Here is a 24172-nt window from a genome sequence, read left to right on the forward strand (position 1 = left end):
ATGAACATTTAGAAGAAATAAAAAAACATTGTGAGGGGAAAAACAATTTAAAAAGTATTCTAATAAATATATAGAACAAATAAAAAATATTGTGAGGGGAAAACAACTGAAAAAACAATCTAATAAAAAAAATAGAACAAATAAAAAATATTGTGAGGGGAATTTTTTTTTTTTTAAAGTATTCTAATGAACATTTAGAACCAATACAAAATATTGTGAGGAGAAAAACATTTGAAAAAGTATTCTAATAAACATTTAGAACCAATTAAAAATATTTTGAGGGAAAAAAACAATTAAAAAATAATTTTAATAAACATTTACAACAAATAAAAAACACTGAAGGAAAAAACAACTATACACTAAAAACAAGCTTTACGTTACAACAGAAGTGAGATGCAGGCTTTTATTTTTTAGGTGTAACCACGTTTATTTTTTTATATTTTCATATATTTAAAAACTATGCATTATAAAATAATTAATACATATGCTTACTACGTTTTTGTTGTAACGATTGAACTTGTGAAGCGTCCGTGAACGCATCACGTGTGTATAATGTAAGCAACACTAATCAACTTTTTTTTTTTTTAATCAGTTTCTTTTATCTTTATGTGAAAAGTTCAAAGTGAACAACAATACTCCATCCATCCATTTATTTTCTGCTACCGCTTGTCCCTCTGGTGTCGGCATTCACCCATTGTTTACTCTACCTTGAAGTGGCTGGCTGGCGGCGGAGGGATACGCGGCGGGAGTGGCGCGTCAGGTCCGCTTAATGACGCAATCCCGCTGGCGACAGTCAGTCTGCGAGTTTGACATTTTCACTTTTACAGCAACTGCCGCGAAAGTCATTCTCCTCCTCCTCCTTCTTCTCCTCCTCTTCTTCCTCCTCCTCCTTCCAGACCCGCCGCGGGGAGAAAGATAGAGAGACAGAAACGTGCGTAACGTCCACAAAGTAGTGCGCTATAATGTAACAAAAACAACTCACCAGAAACACGATTTGTCGAAGTAGTTCCGGCAGGTGTACCTAATGAAGTGGGCGTAGTCCAGACCGGAAGTCGATCTAAAAGAAGTACTTACCTGACACAATAAAAGCAATCTTTTTTTAAAAAATTTTATTATTATTAATAATCTTCTGTTTTTGATCCAAATATTAGCAAACATGTTTGTTGTTTGGTCACTTTAATATTTTTCAGTAACAAACTTGATGGGTAAAGTAGGTTTGTGTGTAGCAGCGCCCCCAGTGGAGCGACTACTCAGCCTTGAGCGGCGGGCCGAGCGTCCAGGCGCCCGTCAGGTAGCGCAGGCGGATGAAGACCAGGTCTCGGCCCATCTGGAGCCAGCTCCAAAACGGGACCAGCTTGGATCCTGACGGGGGGGGGGGGGGGAGGGGCGCAGGTTAGGTCAGCCAGTCCCGTTATAAGGTGTTTTAAGCTACCGATCCCAGTGTTAATACAGTAAGTTTGGGCGGTATAGCTCAATTGGTACAGAGTGGCCGTGCCAGCAACTTGAGGGTTCCCGGTTCAATCCCCGCTTCCGCCATCCTAGTCCCTGCCGTTGTGTCCTTGGGCAAGACACTCTACCCACCTCCTTTTAGCTCAGTAGGAACCGAATGTCCCTTTGGGAGAAAGGACCTATTAAGGTTTTATTATTATTATTATTATACCGCCGCCTCTTTGAGCTGGAATTTGACCCCCTTAAAATGCTTCAAAAATCTCTAGCGCCCCCTAGGAATAAAAAACTGGCAAAACTGCTCCTAGGAAGAAAACACAGACAAAACTGCTTTCGGTAGGAATGTCATAAAGACATGAAACAAAAACCTCTATGTAGGTCTCACTTAGACCTACATTTCATTCATTGACACCCTTCTGCAAAAATCAACAGGAAGTTGGCAAAAACCCCTCCAAAACAAAGGTTTCCTAAAAAAAAATGTCATTTTTGCCTCTTTGAGCTGTAATCTGACCCCCTTAAAATGCTACAAAACTCACCAAACTGGACACACACATCAGGACTGGCGAACATTGCGATATAATAAAAAAAAAAAAAAAAAACTCAAAATTGCGCTCTAGCGCCCCCTAGGAATAAAACACTGGCAAAACTGCTCCTAGAAAGAAAACACAGACAAAACTGCTTGTAATTTTCGGTAGGAATGTCATAAAGACATGAAACAAAAACCTCTATGTAGGTCTCACTTAGACCTACATTTCATTCATTGACACCCTTCTGCCAAAATCAACAGGAAATTGGCAAAAACCCCTTCAAAACAAAAGTTTCCTAAAAAAAATGTAATTTTTGCCTCTTTGAGCTGTCATTTGACCCCCTTAAAATGCTTCAAAAATCTCTAGCGCCCCCTAGGAATAAAACACTGGCAAAACTGCTCCTAGGAAGAAAACACAGACAAAACTGCTTTCAGTAGGAATGTCATAAAGACATGAAACAAAAACCTCTATGTAGGTCTCACTTAGACCTACATTTCATTCATTGACACCCTTCTGCAAAAATCAACAGGAAGTTGGCAAAAAAACCCTTCAAAACAAAAGTATCCTAAAAAATGTCATTTTTGCCTCTTTGAGCTGTCATTTGGCCCCCTTAAAATGTTTCAAAACTCACCAAACTGGACACACACATCAGGACTGGCAAACATAGCGATATAATAAAAAACAAATAAAAAAAAAAACAACTCAAAATTGCACTCTAGCGCCCCCTAGGAATAAAACACTGGCAAAACTGCTCCTAGGAAGAGAAAACAGACAAAACTGCTTGTAATTTTCGGTAGGAATGTCATAAAGATATGAAACAAAAACCTCTATGTAGGTCTCACTTAGACCTACATTTCATTCATTGACATCCTTCAGCAAAAATCAACAGGAAATTGGCAATTACCCCTTCAGAACAAAAGTCGAAGTCAGACCTAAATAGAGGTTTTTGTTTCATGTCTCTACGTCATTCCTAAAGGAAGTTACAAGCAGTTTTGTCTGTGTTTTTTTCCTAGGGGGCGCTAGAGCACAATTTTGAGTCCCTTTGGGACATTGGACCCTATTGTATTTCTAAGGTTTTATTATTATTATACCGCCGCCTTTTTGAGTCGCCCGCTGGCCTGTTCTAAAAATAGCTCAAATAGCAGCACTTACCAGTGAGCTGCCTCAATTTTTTAAATTGTATTTATTTACTAGCAAGCTGGTCTCGCTTTGCTGGACATTTTTCATTCTAAGAGGGACAAAACTCAAATAGAATTTGAAAATCGAAGAAAATATTTTAAAGACTTGGTCTTCACTTGTTTAAATAAATTCATTTATTTTTTTTACTTTGCTTCTTATAACTTTCACAATTTTAGAGAAAAAATACAACCTTAAAAATGATTTTAGGATTTTTAAACACATATACCTTTTTACCTTTTAAATTCCTTCCTCTTCTTTCCTGACAATTTAAATCAATGTTCAATTATTTTTTTTTTTATCGTAAAGAATAATAAATAGATTTTAATTTAATTCTTCATTTTAGCTTCTGTTTTTTCGACGAAGAATATTTGTGAAATATTTCTTCAAACTTATTATGATTAAAATTCAAAAAAAATATTCTGGCAAATCTAGAAAAATCTGTAGAATCCAATTTAAATCTTATTTCAAAGTCTTTTGAATTTCGGTTACAATTTTTCTTCTGGAAAATCTAGAAGAAATAATGATTTGTCTTTGTTAGAAATATAGCTTGGTCCAATTTGTTATATATTCTAACAAAGTGCAGATTGGATTTTAACACATTTCAAACATGTCATCAAAATTCTAAAAATTAATCTTAATCAGGAAAATTTACTAAAAATGTTCCATAAATTATTTTTTAATGATTTCAAAAAGATTCGAATTAGCTAGTTTTTCTCTTCATTTTTTTCGGTTGAATTTGGAATTTTAAAGAGCCGAAATTGAAGATAAACTATGTTTCAAAAATTTAATTTTTTTCCTGTTTCTCTTTTAAACCGTTCAATTAAGTCTTTTTTTTTAATCATTTATTCTCTACAAAAAACCTTCCGTAAAAGGAAAAAAATGTACGACGGAATGACAGACAGAAATACCCATTTTTTTATATCTATAGATTTATTTATTAAAGGTAAATTGAGCAAATTGGCTATTTCTGGCAATTTATTGAAGTGTGTATCAAACTGGTAGCCCTTGGCATTAATCAGTACCCAAGAAGTAGCTCTTGCTTTCAAAAAGGTTGTATGGAAGGTGTGGTGAGTGTTTACCTTCCACCTCGGTCCAGTTGACGGCCACCTCGGCGAGGGGGATGTGGAAGCGCTGGGCGATGTACAGCAGCTCCACGTCGAAAGCCCTGACAAAAAACGTCATCAAACATAAAAAAATGACTTCATATCGGCTGTTTATGACCCCCTGACCCTTCGAAACAGTTGGGAAAGTCCAAATAAAAGAGGAGGTGTGCAATCCTGAGGTGGGGGGTCCAGATTCTGGACCCAGAATGGACCGCTCACTTGTGTATCGGTCTGGGGACATCTGTGCGCTGCTGATCCTTGGGATGGTTTCCTGCTGGCTCCACTATGGACGGGACTCTCTCTACTATATTGGATCCACTTTGGACTGGACTCTCACTGTTATGTTAGATCCACTATGGACTGGACTCTCACTATTATGTTAGATCCACTATGGACTGGACTCTCACTATTATGTTAGATCCACTATGGACTGGACTCTCACTATTATGTTAGATCCACTATGGACTGGACTCTCGCTATTATGTTAGATCCACTATGGACTGGACTCTCGCTATTATGTTAGATCCACTATGGACTGGACTCTCACTATTATGTTGGATCCACTATGGACTGGACTCTCACTATTATGTTAGATCCACTATGGACTGGACTCTCGCTATTATGTTAGATCCACTATGGACTGGACTCTCGCTATTATGTTAGATCCACTATGGACTGGACTCTCGCTATTATGTTGGATCCACTATGGACTGGACTCTCACTATTATGTTAGATCCACTATGGACTGGACTCTCATTATTATGTTAGATCCACTATGGACTGGACTCACACTATTATGTTAGATCCACTATGGACTGGACTCTCAGTATTATGTTAGATCCACTATGGACTGGACTCTCACTATTATGTTGGATCCACTATGGACTGGACTCTCACTATTATGTTAGATCCACTATGGACTGGACTCCCACTATTATGTTAGATCCACTATGGACTGGACTCTCACTGTTATGTTAGATCCACTATGGACTGGACTCTCACTATTATGTTAGATCCACTATGGACTGGACTCTCATTATTATGTTAGATCCACTATGGACTGGACTCTCACTATTATGTTAGATCCACTATGGACTGGACTCTCACTATTATGTTAGATCCACTATGGACTGGACTCTCATTATTATGTTAGATCCACTATGGACTGGACTCTCACTATTATGTTAGATCCACTATGGACTGGACTCTCGCTATTATGTTAGATCCACTGCGGACTGGACTCTCACTATTAAATTACATCCACTATGGACTGGACTCTCACTATTATGTTAGATCCACTATGGACTGGACTCTCACTATTATGTTAGATCCACTATGGACTGGACTCTCACTATTAAATTACATCCACTATGGACTGGACTCTCACTATTATGTTGGATCCACTATGGACTGGACTCTCACTATCATGTTAGATCCACTATGGACTGGACTCTCACTATTATGTTAGATCCACTATGGACTGGACTCTCACTATTATGTTAGATCCACTTTGGACTGGACTCTCTCTACTATATTGGATCCACTTTGGACTGGACTCTCGCTATTATGTTAGATCCACTGCGGACTGGACTCTCACTATTAAATTACATCCACTATGGACTGGACTCTCACTATTATGTTAGATCCACTATGGACTGGACTCTCACTATTATGTTAGATCCACTATGGACTGGACTCTCACTATTAAATTACATCCACTATGGACTGGACTCTCACTATTATGTTAGATCCACTATGGACTGGACTCTCATTATTATGTTAGATCCACTATGGACTGGACTCTCACTATTATGTTAGATCCACTATGGACTGGACTCTCACTATTATGTTAGATCCACTATGGACTGGACTCTCATTATTATGTTAGATCCACTATGGACTGGACTCTCACTATTATGTTAGATCCACTATGGACTGGACTCTCGCTATTATGTTAGATCCACTGCGGACTGGACTCTCACTATTAAATTACATCCACTATGGACTGGACTCTCACTATTATGTTAGATCCACTATGGACTGGACTCTCACTATTATGTTAGATCCACTATGGACTGGACTCTCACTATTAAATTACATCCACTATGGACTGGACTCTCACTATTATGTTGGATCCACTATGGACTGGACTCTCACTATCATGTTAGATCCACTATGGACTGGACTCTCACTATTATGTTAGATCCACTATGGACTGGACTCTCACTATTATGTTAGATCCACTATGGACTGGACTCTCACTATTATGTTAGATCCACTATGGACTGGACTCTCACTATTATGTTAGATCCACTATGGACTGGACTCTCACTATTATGTTAGATCCACTATGGACGGGACTCTCTCTACTATATTGGATCCACTTTGGACTGGACTCTCACTGTTATGTTAGATCCACAATGGACTGGACTCTCACTATTATGTTAGATCCACTATGGACTGGACTCTCACTATTATGTTAGATCCACTTTGGACTGGACTCTCACTATTATGTTAGATCCACTATGGACTGGACTCTCACTATTATGTTAGATCCACTATGGACTGGACTCTCACTATTATGTTAGATCCACTATGGACTGGACTCTCACTATTATGTTAGATCCACTATGGACTGGACTCTCACTATTATGTTAGATCCACTATGGACTGGACTCTCACTATTATGTTGGATCCACTATGGACGGGACTCTCTCTACTATATTGGATCCACTTTGGACTGGACTCTCACCGTTATGTTAGGTCCACTATGGATTGGACTTTCACAAAATCACGTTAGACCCGCTCGACGTCCATTGCTTTCGGTCCCCGAGGTTTCTCCTAGTCATCATTGTCACTGTCACCGACGTCCCACTGGGTGTGAGTTTTTCCTTGCCCTTATGTGGGCCTACCGAAGATGTCGTTGTGGTTTGTGCAGCCCTTTGAGACACTTGTGATTCAGGGCTATATAAGTAAACATTGATTGATTGATTGATCCTTTCGTCAGAACGAGGGACGACATTGCACAAGAGTACAGGTCTACAGGTGTCTCCTCATTGAGCTAAATTGAATCCTGTCTCTGTTTGATTCCTTGCTTCTTGTCTGTGTAATAAATGTCATCACTGTTTTAATGAAATAAAAATATAAAAAAATGGTCACATGCTTTGATTTTTTGTGCATACGTCAGTGGGGGAAAAAAAATTGATCAACTCGGCGTGTTCGGCACGACTTCCTGTTCCTTACCAGCGCTCCACGTGCAGCGAGGAGAAGGTCCTGAGCGCCGCCTGGCGCGTGAAGAGCTTGAAGCCGCACTGCGTGTCGCGGATGCCTCGCACGCAGAAGAACCACACCAGGAAGTGGAAGCCGTACATCAGGAAAGTGCGGAAGACGGAGCGCTGCGGCACACAAGCCGGGTTAAAGACGAGACCGGATGGCCGGCGGGCGCTCGGCGGTTACCTGGGCGACGGCCTCCTGCTCCAGGTGAGCTCTGGAGCCGCAGGAGATGACCATGGCGTCCTGGAAGTGGAACAAACTCAAAATAACCACGGACCAGACGAGGTCACGCAACAACACAAGCATACCGGTTCTGGACTAATCTCCTTAAGCCCCGCCTCCAACTTCTCCACATCTGAGAACTTTGTCGCTCCGTCCGCGTCCGCCATCAGAATGAGGCGCCCCCTGCAGCTCAGAGTTCCCTAAGCAAAAAAAAAAAAAAAAAAAAAAAGTAAGTTAGCATTAGCATCGTGATGCTAATGGATCGTGCTAACGTTTTACCATTCGCACGGCGCCGCCTTTGCCGCGGTTCTTCACCAGCGTCAGAACGCGGACTTTGTCAGCGCCGTACTTCTTGGTGTAGCGTGACGCCACCTGGTGGTCGCACAAGGACGAGGGGAAGTTAGGAGATCAAAGAAACTTCTGCAAATGTCATTTTTGTTCATTTGTGTCTCTATCACCAAAACTCTGTTTGGGACACTGATTTTATGGAAATGAAGTTTTTGCGTTTGAAGTTAGTAAACGGAATAAAATTTTGTTGAATATTTGTTTTAGCTAATTTCAGTGTGTAACAAAATGAGCGTATAAATAAATTCAGTGCAAAAAAAATGCAGTGTTGAAATATTCAGGGTAAAAAATCAAAAAAAATCAGTGGATTAAAAAAAATTCAGTGTTGAAACTTTCCGTGTAAAAGCAATTCAGTGTATAAAAATGCAGTACTGAAAAATTCAATGGAACAACAAGTCAGTGTAGAAAGTGTTGAAACATTCAGTGTAAGAGCAATTCACCATAGAAAAATCAGTGTAAAATAAAGTGTGTATAAATAATTAATTGCAAATAAATATGTGTAAAAAATTCAGTTCAGAAAAATTCTCTGTGAAAAAAAATTTAGTGTAAAAAAAAAAAAATGCAGTGTAGAAAAAAAAAAAATTGTAAAAACAATTCAGTGTAGCAAGATACAGTGTTAAAAAAAGTCAGTTTAAGAGAAATTCACTGTAGAAAAATTCAAAGTAAAACAAATTGTGTATAAATAATTCGGTGCAAAAAATAAAACTGAAAAAAATAAAATAAAATCAGTGTAAAAAATTCAGTGCAGAAAAAATTTCAGTGTAAAAAAAAAAAAAATTCAGTTTAGAAAAATTCACTGTAAAAAAAAAAATTCAGTGTAAAAAGAGTTCAGTGTAAAAAAAAATCCAGTGTACAAAAATTATTTGTAAAAACAATTAAGTGTAGCACAATGCGGTATAGAAAAATTAAGTGTAAAACAAATTCACTGTAGAAAAATTCAGTGTGAAAAAAAGTGTTATAAATTCAGTGCCAAAAAAAAAAGAAAAAAAATCGCAAAAAAAATTAAAGCGTGAAAAATTAAGTGCAGAAAATTTGTGTAAAAAAAAAAATCCAGATTAAAAAAAAAAAAACAGTTCAGAAAAATGTACTGTAAAAAAAATTATGTATAAAAAAATTCAGTGTAAAAGCAATTCACCGTAGAAAAATTTTGTGTAAAAAAAAAAAAAAAAGAGTGTAAAAATAATTTGGTGATAAAAAAAATTATAAAATAAAAATTAAAAAATTAAAAAAAGCGTAAAAAATAATTAAATCAGTGTAAAAAATGCAGTGCAGAAAATTTCAATGTAAAAAAAAAAAAATCCATGGTAAAAAAAATCCAGTTCAGAAAAATTAACTGTAAAGAATTTTATAAAAACTTTAACGTAAAAACAATTCAGTGTAAAAAAAAAATGCAGTGGAGAAAAAACCTTTGTAAAAACAATTCAGTGTAGCAAAACGCGGTGTTGAAAAATTCAGTGTAAAATAAATTCACTGTAGAAAAATTCAGTGTAAAAAACTGTGTGTATAAATAATTCTGTGCAAAAGGACAAAAACAAAAATAAATAAAATCAGTGTAAAAAATTCAGTGCAGAAAATTTCAGTGTAAAAAATAATCCAGGGTAAAAAGAATCCAGTTCGGAAAAATTCACTGTAAAAAAAATTAATGTATAAAAAATTCACTTAAAAGCAATTCACCGTAGAAAAATTCAGTGTAAAAAAGTGTATAAATTATTTGGTGCAAAAAAACAAAAACAAAAATAAATAAAATCAGTGTAAAAAATTCAGTGCAGAAAATTTCAGTGTAAAAAAAAAAATCCAGGTTAAAAAAAATTCAGTGTGAAAACAATTCAGTATAAAAAACGTGGTGTTAATAAATTCAGTGTAAAAGAAATTCACTGTAGAAAAATTCAGTGTAAAAAAAAAAGTGTTGAAAAATTCAATGTAAAAAAAATCACTGTATAAAAAAATTCTATGTAAATGCACTTCAATGTAAAAAAAAAAAATCAGTGTGAAAATAATGCAGTGTAGAAAAAATATTTGTAAAAACCATTCAGTGTAAAAAATGCAGTGTTGCAAAATTCAGTGTAAAAACAATTCTCTAGAAAAATTCAGTGTAAAAACAATTCTCTAGAAAAATTCAGTGTAAAAAAATGCAGTGTTGAAAAATGCAGCATAAAAAAATCAGTGTATAAAAAAAATCAGTATAAAAACAATTCAACGTGGAAAAAATGCAATGTAGAAAATTATTTTGTGAAAACAATTCAGTGTAGCAAAATGCAAAGTTGAAAATTTCAGTGTAAAAAAAACAAGGCAGTGTTGAAAAATTTAGTGTAAAAAAATAAACATTTAGTGCAGAAAAAAAATTGATTGCTTCAGTCCTAACTTCCTGGAAGTCAGTCTTGAATTTTTTCACAATGATTTTTTACCTTAAATTTTCACACTGAATTAAAAGACTGTATTTTAACAAACTGAATAGTTAAACATACATATTTTGCACACATACTTTTATTCAATGCAACAATCAGCATACTTTGATGTACAAACCCCGTTTCCATATGAGTTGGGAAATTGTGTTAGATGTAAATATAAACAGAATACAATGATTTGCAAATCCTTTTCAAGCCATATTCAGTTGAATATGCTACAAAGACAACATATTTGATGTTCAAACTCATAAACTTTATTTTTTTGTGCAAATAATAATTAACTTAGAATTTCATGGCTGCAACACGTGACAAAGAAATTGGGAAAGGGCATGTTCACCACTGTGTTACATCACCTTTTCTTTTAACAACACTCAATAAACGTTTGGGAACTGAGGAAACTAATTGTTGAAGCTTTGAAAGTGGAATTCTTTTCTAATTTTCTTTTTATGTGTAGCTTCGGTCCTTCAACAGTCTGGGGTCTCTTTGTCGTATTTTACGCTTCATAATTTGCCACACATTTTCCATGGGAAACAAGTATGGACTGCAGGCGGGCCAGGAAAGTACCCACTCTCTTTTTTTACGAAGCCACGCCGTTGTAACACTTGTCTTGCTGAAATAAGCAGGGGCGTCCATGATAACGTTGCTTGGATGACAACATATGTTGCTCCAAAACCTGTATGTACCTTTCAGCATTAAAGGTGCCTTCACAGATGTGTAAGTTACCCATGCCTTGGGCACTAATGCACCCCCATACCATCACACATGCTGGCTTTTCAACTTTGCGCCTATAACAATCCAGATGGTTATTTTACTCTTTGTTCCGAAGGACACCACGTCCACAGTTTCCAAATATAATTTGAAATGTGGACTCGTCATACCACAGAACACCTTTCCACTTTGCATAGTAGAGTTTTAACTTGCACTTACAGATGTAGCGACCAGCTGTAGTTACTGACAGTGGTTTTATGAAGTGTTCCTGAGCCCATGTGGTGATCTCCTTTACACACCGATGTCCGTTTTCAATGCAGGGGTCAAAATTCCGTAATATCATCGCTCACTTGCAGGGATTTCTCCAGATTCTCTTAACTTTTTTGATGATTTTACGGACCGTAGATGGTAAAATCCCTAAATTCCTTGCAATAGCTCGTTGAGAAAAGTCCTAAAACTGTTCGACGATTTGCTTACAAAGTGGTGACCCTCGCCCCATCCTTTCTTGTGATTTTTTTGGGAAGCTGCTTTTATACCCAATCATGGCACCCACCTGTTCCCAATTAGCCTGCACACCTGTGGGATGTTCCAAATAAGTGTTTGATGAGCATTCGTCAACTTCATCAGTATTTATTGCCACCTTTCCCAACTTCTTTGTCACGTGTTGCTGGCATTAAATTCTAAAGTTAATGATTATTTGGAACAAAAAAAAAACAAAAGTTGATGAGTTTGAACATCAAATATGTTGTCTTTGTAGCATATTCAACTGAATATGGCTTGAAAATGATTTGCAATTTGGTTTATATTTACATGTAACACCATTTCCCAACTCATATGGAAACGGGGTTTGTACAAAAATAAGTTCGCCAAATTCACAATTCGGGATGAAGTCACAAATTGAACTCGCTCAAAAAACAATAAATCATAAAGTTATTACCTCGGTGGTTTTGTCTTTGCTGCCGTCGTCCACCACGATGATCTCGTAAGTGAAGGCAGCTTGTTTTCTCTGCAAAAAAACACAAACATTCAATGCTGCCCCCTGCTGGATGATTGGAAGAACAACACCACAGAGGCCAAAAGGCCCCATTTATTTTCTATGAATGACATCATTAGGCCTGTCCTGATACGGTCATGCATCTGATATCGGCAGAAAACTCAACACAAGTATCAGATTATAAGAGCTTGCATTGTAGGCTATAAGCTAGTAAGAGCGAGCAGCTACACCACAGCTAAGCACACAATAGCACGCAAGCGAGACATGCAGATTAATAATAGAACAATATTGCAGTGTAAAACATCACATTTGTCAATATAAACAAGCATCAAATAATTATTAAAGCTGCAAGCAGCGTTGGTCGGGTCCGCCTTTGGCCGCTGCCGCCGCTACTCAGGCCCTGGTCTAAGTCAGACCAACATAGAGGTTTTTGTTTCATGTCTCTACGACATTTCTAACAGAAGTTACATGCAGTTTTGTCTGGGTTTTTTCCAAGGGGGCGCTAAGCGCAATTTAGATTTTTGGGGTTTGGTTTTTTATTAGATGGCAGTTTTTGCCAGTCCTTATATGTGTGTAAAATTTGGTGAGTTTTGAAGCATGTTAAGGGGGTGAAAATATAGATCGGCGATTCTGGATGTTGTTGATAAATGGCTTTTGCTTTGTATAGTAGAGCTTTAACTAGCACTTTGAAGCATTTTAAGGGGGTCAAATTACAGTTTAAAGAGGCAAAAAAGAAATTTTTTAGGAAACTTTGCGCAGGGTTTTTTTGAAGGCGCGTAAAATCCAAACCGGAGCAGTAATCAAAACTTTGTTCGACAGTCGGGTTTAATCTCTCTCCTGTGCGAGTTTGAAGCCGAAACAACAAACGCACTGGGAGGAGTTTCGATTTGAAAAAGGTGACGGGTTTTTACAAAACTTTTATTTTGAAGGGGTAATTTTTAACTTCCTGTTGATTTTGGCCGAAGGATGTCAATTATCTAAATGTAGATCTAAGTGAGACCTACATAGAAGTTTTTGTTTCATGTCTTTCCGACAAGCAGTTTTGTCTGTTTTCTCTTCCTAGGAGCAGTTTTTTCTGTGTTTTATTCAAAATTAGCGCAATTTTTGAATTTTATTAATTTTTTTTTTTCATTAGATCGCAAATTCTGCCAGTCCTGATGTGTCTGCCAAGTTTTGAAGCATTTTAAGGGGGTCAAATTACAGCTCAAAGAGGCAAAAATAGCATTTTTTGCAAAAATTTTGCTTTGAATGAGTTTTTGCAAAATTTCTGTTGATTTTGGGTACAGACGTTTTTTATTGGAAATGTAGGTCTAAGTTAGACCTACACAGAGGTTTTTGTTTCATGTCTCTACGACATTCCTAACGGAAGTTACAAGCAGTCTGTTTTTTGTTTCCTTTTAGGGGGCGCTAGAGCGCAATTTTCATTTTTGGGGTTTGGTTGCTTAATATGTTGTGGTGTCACGGTAGACCGACGTGTGTGTCAACTTTGGTGAGTTTTGAAGCATGTTAAGGGGGTGAAATTGGGGCGCGACGGTGCGGAATAATAAAGAATAATAATAAGAATTAAAGCTGCAAGCAGCGTTGGTCGGGTCCGCCTTTGTTTGCTGCCACCGCTTCTCAAGCCCTGATCTTAGTCAGACCTACATAGAGGTTTTTGTTTCATGTCTGTACGACATTCATAACAGACGTTACAAGCAGTTTTGTCAGGGGTTTTTCCTAGGGGGCGCTAGAGCGCAATTTTGACTTTAGGGGTTTGGTTTTTTATTAGATGGCAATTTTCGCCAGTCCTGATGTGTGTGTAAAATTGGGTGAGTTTTGAAGCATGTCAAGGTGGTCAAATTATAGATTGGCGTTTCTGGATGTTGTTGATAAATAGCTTTCGCTTGGCATAGTAGAGCTTTAACTTGCACTTTGAAGCATTTTAAGGTGGTCAAATTACAGCTCAAAGAGGCAAAAATTACATTTTTTAGAAAAATTTCCACAGGGGTTTTTTGAAGGCGCGTAAAATCCAAACCGGAGAACTTATCAAAACTCTTTCGATAACTTTTAATCAAAAGGGTTCAAACTCTCTCCTGTGCGAGTTTGAAGCCGAAACGACAAACGCGCTCAGAGGAGATAACGTTTGAAAAAAGGTGACGGGTGTTTATAAAACTTTTATTTTGAAGGGGTAATTTTGAACTTCTTGTTTATTTTTGCTGAAGGATGTCAATTATTAAAATGTAGGTCTAAGTGAGACCTACATAGAGGTTTTAGTTTCATGTCTCTCCGACCTTCCTACCGAAAGTTACAAGCAATTTTGTCTGTGTTTTCTTCCTAGGAGCAGTTTTTTCAGTGTTTTATTGAAAAATTGCGCTTGAGCGCAATTTTAAGTTTTGGGGTTTGTTTTTTTCGTCAGATCGCAATTTCTGCCAGTCCTGATGTGTGTGCCAAGTTTGGTGAGTTTTGAAGCATTTTAAGGGGGTCAAATTACAGCTCAAAGAGGCAAAAATTGTATTTTTTGCGCAAATTTTGTTTTGAATGGGTTTTTGCCAACTTCCTGTAGATTTTTGCTGAAAGAAGTGAGTGTATGAAAATTGGGTCTAAGTCAGACCTACATAGGAGTTTTGGTTTCATGTCGCTATGACATTCCTAACAGAAGTTACATGCAGTTTTGTCTGTAATTTTTTTCCTAGGGGGCGCTAGAGCGCAATTTTCATTTTGGGGGATTGGTTGCTTAATATGTTGGGAAGGTTTGCTATACCGACGTGTGTGTCAAATTTGGTGAGTTTTGAAGCATGTTAAGGGGGTCAAATTACAGCGCGTAGGTGCGGAATAATAATAAAACACAGCAGTTTCAATAGGGTCCTTGGGCAGGGCGGACCCTAATAATAATAAAACGTTACAGATTCAAAAGGGTCCTTGCCTATGGCAAAGGACTCCTGTGGAGTCCTTTGCCATAGGCAGGGCGGACCCTAATAATTGCACGTTATTTACATATACAAAGTCTCCAAGACAAGTATCCAGTAACAAACGTGTCCGCAACATTCAACTTCATGCCTCATAAACTTAACTATATCAATCAAAACGGATCAAAAATGACCACTCCGATCCAACTTCAAGACAGCATTTCGGACTGGGATGAATGGGTTAGTGCAGGGGTCACCAAGGCGGTGCCCGTAAGGACCCGATGAGTCGCCCGCTGGCCTGTTCTAAAAATAGCAGCACTTACCAGGAATGCCCTCCCGGTAAAAGTTTGAGATGCCACCTCAGTAGAAGCATTTAAGTCTCACCTTAAAACTCATTTTTATACTCTAGCCTTTAAATAGACTCCCTTTTTAGACCAGTTGATCTGCCGTTTCTTTTCTTTTTCTCCTATGTCCCACTCTCCCTTGTGGAGGGGGTCCGGTCCGATCCGGTGGCCATGTACTGCTTGCCTGTGTATCGGCTGGTGGACATCTCTGCGCTGCTGATCCGCCTCCGCTTGGGATGGTTTCCTGCTGGCTCTGCTGTGAACGGGACTCTCGCTGCTGTGTTGGATCCGCTTTGGACTGGACTCTCGCGACTGTGTTGGATCCATTATGGATTGATCTTTCACAGTATCATGTTAGACCCGCTCGACATGCATTGCTTTCCTCCTCTCCAAGGTTTCTCATAGTCATCATTGTCACCGACGTCCCACTGGGTGTGAGTTTTTCCTTGCCCTTATGTGGGCCTACCGAGGATGTCGTGGTGGTTTGTGCAGCCCTTTGAGACACTAGTGATTTAGGGCTATATAAGTAAACATTGATTGATTGATTGATTGAGCTGCCTCTATTTTTTAAATTGTATTTATTTACTAGCAAGCTGGTCTCGCTTTGCTGGACATTTTTAATTCTAAGAGAGACAAAACTCAAATAGAATTTGAAAATCCAGGAAAATATTTGAAAGACTTGGTCTTCACTTGTTTAAATAAATTCATTTATTTTTTTACTTTTTTTTTTTTTTATAACTTTCAGAAAGACAATTTTAGAGGAAAAATACAACCTTAAAAATGATTTTAGGATTTTTAAACACATTTTTACCTTTTAAATTCCTTCCTCTTCTTTCCTGACAATTTAAATCAATCTTCAAGTAATTTTTTTTTCATTTTTATTGTAAAGAATAATAAAAAAATTGAATTTAATTCTTCATTTTAGCTTGTTTTTTGACGAAGAATATTTGTGAAATATTTTTTCAAACTTATTATGATTAAAATTCAAAAAATTGATTCTGGAAATTCTGTAAAATCAAATTAAAATCTTATTTCAAAGTCTTTTGAATTTCTTTTACATTTTTTGCTCTGGAAAATCTAGAAGAAATAATAATTTGTCTTTTCTAGAAATATAACTTGGTCCAATTTGTTATATATTCTAACAAAGTGCAGATTAGATTTGAACCTATTTAAAACATGTCATCAAAATTCTAAAAATTAATCTTAATCAGGAAAATTTACTAAAAATGTTCCATACATTCTTTTTTAATTTTTTTCCAAAAAGATTCAAATTAGCTAGTTTTTCTCTTCATTTTTTTGGGTTGAATTTTGATTTTTAAAGCGTCGAAATTGAAGATAAAGTATGTTTTAAATTTTTTTTTCTTGTTTTCTTCTCTTTTAAACCGTTCAATTAAGTGTTTTTTTCATCATTTTATCCTCTACAAAAATACTTCCATAAAAGGAAAAAAATATACAACGGAATGACAGACAGAAATACCCATTTTTTAATATATTTAGATTTATTTATTAAAGGTAAATTGAGCAAATTGGCTATTTCTGGCACTTTATTTAAGTGTGTATCAAACTGGTAGCCCTTGGCATTAATCAGTACCCAAGAAGTAGCTCTTGCTTTCAAAAAGGTTGGTGACCCCTGGGTTAGTGTTTTTCATGACTATGCAAATTCAACGAGGGTTGCAAAATCCCTGGAATATTCAAAGTTGGAAACCTTCCATGGGAATTAACATTGAATGCAACATGCTAGATCTTGCAGCATGATTATTAGCTAAAATAACCTGATTGAATGCAAATTCAGTCGAACTTCGACCCTGAACTGTGCATTCCTCAATCACATGTGCAGTGCATTTGTCCATCACACGCGGAGATAATTCCCAGCATGCTCCACACCACAGGCCACACTTGAGCCCAAGGACTTCATCCAGTCAGGTAAGCTTTGATGATATTACTCGGGTCAATATATTTAATCTAAGTTTAATAGAAGTGTAATTGCAAAGTATGAAAACCTAAGATTTTAAAAAAGGCATAAAAATGTCAAATTAGCTAAATTGTTAGCATAAAATGTTAGCGTACTTGCAAATTTACCCCGAGTATCAAAGTCCATATTTTGTTTTAAGTTCAAATGAGCTAAAGCAATAGCATAAAATGTTAGCATGCTAACATTAGCATGGAAACATTGATAAGTTAGCATAAGTCAGCAAAATAAGTAGCAAAAGCCATGTTTTTTTTTTAGGTTTAAAGGAATATTTCAAAATGATGTACAATAAAGTATGTATAGATCCTGCTGCTATGGTATCAAATACGGCCCAATCATCGCTCCAGTAGTGGTATCGCATCACCATTGAAGAATGAATGTTAATAATATTGCAAGTAGAACAAGGACCGAAGTATATTTAGTCCAAATACTCACCTGCCTGTCTTCCAAATACTCCGTGGCCTCCTCCAACATCACGGGCACTGAAATCAAACACAAACAATTTGGAGGATGCCCTGTGGGGTACGTCGCTGTGCTCTACGGCCGCACATTTCTAAATCAGTATGATTCATGATTAAAAACTAAAAAGTATTTTTTTTAAATCAGTGTAAAAAATTGTGTATAGACAGTGTAAGAATTCAGTGGAAACAAAAAAATCAGTGCTGAAAAATTCAGTGTAAAAAAAATTTAATACAGAAAAAATGTGTAAAAAAATTTCAGTGTATAAATATTTCTGCACTGAATTTTTATAGGATTTTTTACACTGAATTTTAAAACACTGCATAATGATTAATTACACTGAATAGAAATCTGTGATTGTGTTTAAATGTGTAAAAATCAGTACATGTAAAAAATGTCTGTGTAAACAAATTCACGCAGAAAAATTCAGTGCAAAAAAAAAAAATGTCCGATTCTGACTTTTTCTACAATGAATTTTTGTACATTGATTTTTTTTACACCAATTTTTCATTTAATCAAATTATGCTGACCATTTTATTGAATAAAAACGTGTGTATTTAAAAATGGAGTCCGTTTAAATTTATCGTGTAAAAATTCGGAGTAAAAAAAATTCAGTGCCGAAGAATTTAGTGTACAAAAAATTGTGTGTAAACATTCAGTATAAAAAAAACACACACAATTGTTTTTTTAAATTAATTTCATTTAATAAAAATTTGTGAGCAAATTGAGTGTTTATAAATGTAGTTTGTTAAAATAGTGTTTTTAAATTTTGTGTAAATAAATTCAGTACAAAAAAAGTCCAGAAAAATTCAGTGTATCAATATTTCTGCAATTAATTTTAGTACTTTTTTTTTATTTTATTTTTTTTTACACAAAATTTTTATTTGATCAAATTATGCTGACAATTTTACTGAATGAAAATGTGTGCGTTTGAAAATGTAGTTTGTTAAAATTGTGTAAAAATTCAGAGTAAAAAGAATTTAGTGAAAATCTGTGTGTATTGTAAACATTCAGTATAAAAAAAATCAGTGCAGAAAATAATCAGTTTATAAACATATAGTGTGTAAAAATTCAGTGTAAAAAAAACCACACAATTGTTTTTTTAATTAATTTCATTGAATAAAAATGTGTGAGCAAATTGAGTGTTTATAAATGTAGTTTGTTAAAATACAGTGTTTTTAAATTTTGTGTAAATAAATTCAGTATAAAAAAAAAGTTCAGAAAAATTCAGAGTATCAATATTTCTGCGATTAATTTTTGTACTTTTTTTTTTTTTTTTACACATTTTCATTTGATCAAATTATGCTGACAATTTTACTGAATGAAAATGTGTGAGCAAAATGTGTGCGTTTGAAAATGCAGTTTGTTCAAATGAATTGTGGTAAAATTCAGAGTGAAAAAAAATCTGTGTATTGTAAAAATTCAATGTAAAAAAATCAGTGCTGAAAAACTGTAAAAAAGAAAAAAAAATCAGTGTATGAGTATTTCCGCACTGAATTTTTACACATATATTTTTTTAAATTTAATCGAATCAAAATTTGTGAGCAAAATGTGTGTTTATAAATATAGTTTGTTAAAATACAGTGTTGTAAAATTTTGTGTAAAAAAAAAAAAGGGTTCAGAAAAATTCAGTGTTTGAATATTTCTGCAATTAATTTTTGTAAATAAATTTTTTACACCAAATGTTTATTTTATAAAAATATGCTGACAATTTTATTGAATGAAAATGTGTGAGAAAAATGTGTGTGTTTGAAAATGTAGTTTGTTAAAATGAATTGTGGTAAAATTCAGAGTAAAAAAAAATTCAGTGCCGAAGAATTTAGTGAAAAAAAATCTGTGTATTGTAAAAGTTCGGTGTAAAAAAATCTGTGCTGAAAAACTGTGAAAAAAAAAATAAAAAATCAGTGTATGAGTATTTCCGCACTGAATTTTTACACAGATATTTTTTTAAATTAATTTAATTGAATCAAAATTTGTGAGTAACATGTGTGTTTATAAATATAGTTTGTTAAAATAGTGTTTTAAAATTGTGTAAAAAAAAAGGGTCCAGAAAATTTCAGTGTATGAATATTTCTGCAATTAATTTTTGTACTTTTTTTTTTTTTTTTACACATTTTCATTTGATCAAATTATGCTGACAATTTTATTGAATGAAAATGTGTGAGCAAAATCTGCCCGTTTGAAAATGCTGTTTATTAAAATGAATTGTGGTAAAATTCAGAGTGAAAAAAATTTCAGTGCCGAAGAATTTAGCGAAAAAAAATCTGTGTATTGTAAAAATTCAGTGTAAAAAAAATCAGTGCTGAAAAACTGGGGAAAAAAAATCTGTGTATGAGTATTTCCACACGGAATTTTTACACAGATATTTTTTTAAATTAAATTTGATTGAATCAAAATTTGTGAGCAAAATGTGTGTTTATAAATATAGTTTGTTAAAATACAGTGTTGTAAAATTTTGTGTAAAAAAAAAAGAGGGTTCAGAAAAATTCAGTGTATGAATATTTCTGCAATTAATTTTTGTAAATAATTTTTTTCCACCAAATTTTTATTTTAGAAAATTATGCTGACAATTTTATTGAATGAAAATGTGTGAGAAAAATGTGTGTGTTTGAAAATGTAGTTTGTTGAAATGAATTGTGTAAACATCCATTCATCCATTTTCTACCGCTTGTCCCGTTCGGGGTCGCTGGAGCCTATCTCAGCTGCATTCGGGTGGAAGGCGGGATACACCCTGGACAAGTCGCCACCTCATCGCAGGGCCAATACAGACAGACAACATTCACACACTAGCGACCATTTAGTGTTGCCAATCAACCTATAATTGTGTAAATATTTTGTGTAAAAAATATTCAGTGCTGAAGAATTTAGTGTAAAAAAAAAAAAAAGGTGTAAACACTCAGTATAAAAAAATTCAGTGTAAAAAAAAAAAAAAAAAAGTGCTGAAAAACTCAGTGAAAAAACATATATCAGTGTTTGAGTATCTGCACTGAATTTTCAAACAAGGTTTTTATACTGAATTTCAAAACAGCGTATTTTGATGAATAAAAAAGTGAGCAAAATTAGTGTTCAAAAATGTGGTTTGTTAAAATAGTGTTTTAAAATGCAGCTTGTACAAATTCAGTGTAAAAAAAGTTGTCCCAAAAAAATTAAATGCAGAAATAAATCAGTCTATGAACATACAGGTAGAGTGTGCAAAAATATACTGTAAACAAATCTTTGAGAAAAAAAAAGAAAAACATTTTTACACAAAATTTTAAAACACTGTATTTTAACAAACTGCATTTTTAAACACACATTTGTATTCAATGAAATTAACTTAAAAAAAAAAATTGTATAAAATTTCAGTGTGTAAATATTTCTGCCCTAAATTTTTATAAAAACAAAATTTTCAATTAATTTAATTGCATACAAATGTGTGTGTTTAAAAATTTAGCTTTTTTAAAATACAGTGTTTTAAAATTCTGTGTTAAAAAATGTCATTGTAAAAACATTCAGTTTGTGAATATTTCTGCACTGATTTTTTATATATTTTTTTTCCAATTAATTTAATTGAATAAAAATGTGTGTTTAAAAATGGAGTTTGTTAAAATACAGTGTTTTAAAATTCTGTATTAAAAAAATGTCATTGTAAAAACGTTTAGTTTGTGAATATTTCTGCACTCATTTTTTTATATAATATTTTTTTATCCAATTAATTTAATTGAATAAAAATGTGTGTGTTTAAAAATGGAGTTTGTTAAAATACAGTGTTTTAAAATTATGTGAAAAAAAAGTCATTGTAAAAACGTTTAGTTTGTGAATATTTCTGCACTGATTTTTTATACAATATTTTTTTCCCAATTAATTTAATTGATTTAAAATGTGTGTGTTTCAAAATGGAGTTTGTTAAAATACAGTGTTTTACAATTCTGTGTAAAAAAAAGTCATTGTAAAAACATTCGGTTTGTGAATATTTCTGCACTGAATTTTTATACGATATTTTTTTCAATTAATTGAATTGAATAAAAATGCGTTTAAAAATGTAGTTTAAAATAGTGTTTTAAAATGCAACGTGTACAAACTCAGTGTAAAAAAACTTGTTCCCCAAAAATTCACATTCAGTATAAAAAAAATAAATGCATAAATAAATCCGTCTATGAACATCAGTGTGCAAAAATTTTGTGACAAAAAAATTCACATTTTAACAAACTATGTTTTTAAACACAAATTTTGCTAACAAATTTTTTCTTCAATGAAATTAACTGAAAAAAATAATTGTATAAAATTTCAGTGTGTAAATATTTCTGCACTGATTTTGTTGTACACATTTTTTTTCCAATTAATTGAATAAAAATGTGTGTTTAAAAATGGAGTTTGCTAAAATACAGTGTTTTAAAATTCTGTATTAAAAAAAAATTTAATTGTAAAAACATTGTGAATATTTCTGCACTAATTTTTTATATAATATTTTTTTATCCAATTAATTTAATTGAATAAAAATGGAGTTTGTTAAAATACAGTGTTTTAAAATTATGTGAAAAAAAAAGTAATTGTAAAAACGTTCAGTTTGTGAATATTTCTGCATTGATTTTGTTGTACAAATTTTTTTTTCCAATTAATTGAATAAAAATGTGTGTTTAAAATGGAGTTTGTTAAAATACAGTGTTTTAAAATTATGTGTAAAAAAATGTCATTGTAAAAACGTTTAGTTTGTGAATATTTCTGCACTCATTTTTTATATAATATTTTTTTATCCAATTAATTTAATTGAATAAAAATGTGTGTGTTTAAAAATGGAGTTTGTTAAAATACAGTGTTTTAAAAATTTTTTTTATTGTAAAAACATTCAGTTTGTGAATATTTATGCATTGATTTTGTTGTACAAATTTGTTTTCCAATTAATTGAATAAAAGTGTGTTTAAAAATGGAGTTTGTTAAAATACAGTGTTTTAAAATTATGTGTAAAAAAAATGTCATTGTAAAAACATTCAGTTTGTGAATATTTCTGCACTCATTTTTTATACAATATTTTTTTATCCAATTAATTTAATTGAATAAAAATGTGTGTGTTTAAAAATAGAGTTTGCTAAAGTACAGTGTTTTAAAATTCTGCATAAAAAAAAGTCATTGTAAAAACGTTTAGTTTGTGAATATTTCTGCACTGATTTTGTTGTACAAAATTTTTTTTTTCCTATTAATTAAATAAAAATGTGTGTTTAAAAACAGAGTTTGTTAAAATACAGTGTTTTAAAATTATGTGTAAAAAAATGTCATTGGAAAAACGTTCAGTTTGTGAATATTTCTGCACTCATTTTGTTGTACAACATTTTTTTTTCAATTAATTGAATAAAAATGTGTGTTTAAAAATGGAGTTTGCTAAAATACAGTGTTTTAAAATTCTGTATTAAAAAAAAGTTTAATTGTAAAAACATTCAGTTTGTGAATATTTCTGCACTGATTTTTTTATATAATATTTTTTTTTCTAATTAATTTAATTGAATAAAAACGTGTGTGTTTAAAAATGGAGTTTGCTAAAATACAGCATTTTAAAATTCTGTATTAAAAAAAAATTTAATTGTAAAAACATTCAGTTTGTGAATATTTCCGCAATGAATTTTTATACAATAATTTTTTCCCCAATTAATTTCATTGAATAAAAATGTGTGTTTAAAAGTAAAATTTGTTAAAATGCAGTGTTTTAAAATTCTGTGTAAAACACGTCATTGTAAAAAGTTTGTGAATATTTCTGCACTGAATTTTTATCCAATATTTTTTTCTAACATGCTGTATTTTGAACAAACTGAATTTTCAAACACACATTTATACAAAAAAAAAAAATCGTTATTTGATGTTATAAAAATTCAGTGTAAAAAAAAAAACCTGTGTAAAAAGGACCTAAATGAACCAGCATAATCATATTTGTGAGTTTGGTTGCCGTCACTCACTGCGCTGCTCCTCGTTGTACGCCGGGACGACCACGGAGAGTTCCACAGAGGACGGCTCGTGCAGACCGGGGAAAAACTCTTTGGCTCCCGTGGCGCTGAGGAAGCATTTCTCCTGGCTGTGACGCCTCAGGTCCACCGTCCCGGCTGTCACGTGCGCCGTGACGGTCGCCTGAAGGATAGGACACACTTGATTCATCCCGTCTTCTGGTTGCCGAGCAGATGCAAAAAAAAGTCAGTAAGAAGGCCATGTTCCTGGTTCCTCCTTAAAGACCTACTGAAAGCCACTACTAGCGACCACGCAGTCTGATAGTTTATGCAAAGTATCCTGTTGAAACGTCTCGGTATGATGAGGCGTGATGTCACGTATTGTAGCGGACACGTCGTTCTAG

The 24172-nt window shown here is 34.0% G+C and overlaps 1 protein-coding gene across 1 annotated transcript in view; it reads right to left on the reverse strand.

Moving 5' to 3' along the window:
- Window positions 1–1159: 1159 nt before the first annotated feature.
- Window positions 1160–24172, reverse strand: part of alg5 (ALG5 dolichyl-phosphate beta-glucosyltransferase) — a 30088-nt gene continuing 7075 nt past the window's right edge. The window contains exons 2-10 of the mRNA XM_061896817.1: window positions 23784–23952; window positions 17836–17882; window positions 12146–12214; window positions 8030–8122; window positions 7837–7950; window positions 7712–7771; window positions 7499–7650; window positions 4232–4317; window positions 1160–1362 (exon numbers count right to left, since the gene is read on the reverse strand). Coding sequence (XP_061752801.1) covers window positions 1247–1362; window positions 4232–4317; window positions 7499–7650; window positions 7712–7771; window positions 7837–7950; window positions 8030–8122; window positions 12146–12214; window positions 17836–17882; window positions 23784–23952 — 906 coding nt within the window. The 3' untranslated portion in view covers window positions 1160–1246. The remainder of the gene's footprint in view (window positions 1363–4231; window positions 4318–7498; window positions 7651–7711; window positions 7772–7836; window positions 7951–8029; window positions 8123–12145; window positions 12215–17835; window positions 17883–23783; window positions 23953–24172) is intronic.

The sequence above is a fragment of the Nerophis ophidion genome, linkage group LG04 (assembly GCF_033978795.1).
Source record: "Nerophis ophidion isolate RoL-2023_Sa linkage group LG04, RoL_Noph_v1.0, whole genome shotgun sequence".
Taxonomy (NCBI): Eukaryota; Metazoa; Chordata; class Actinopteri; order Syngnathiformes; family Syngnathidae; genus Nerophis; species Nerophis ophidion.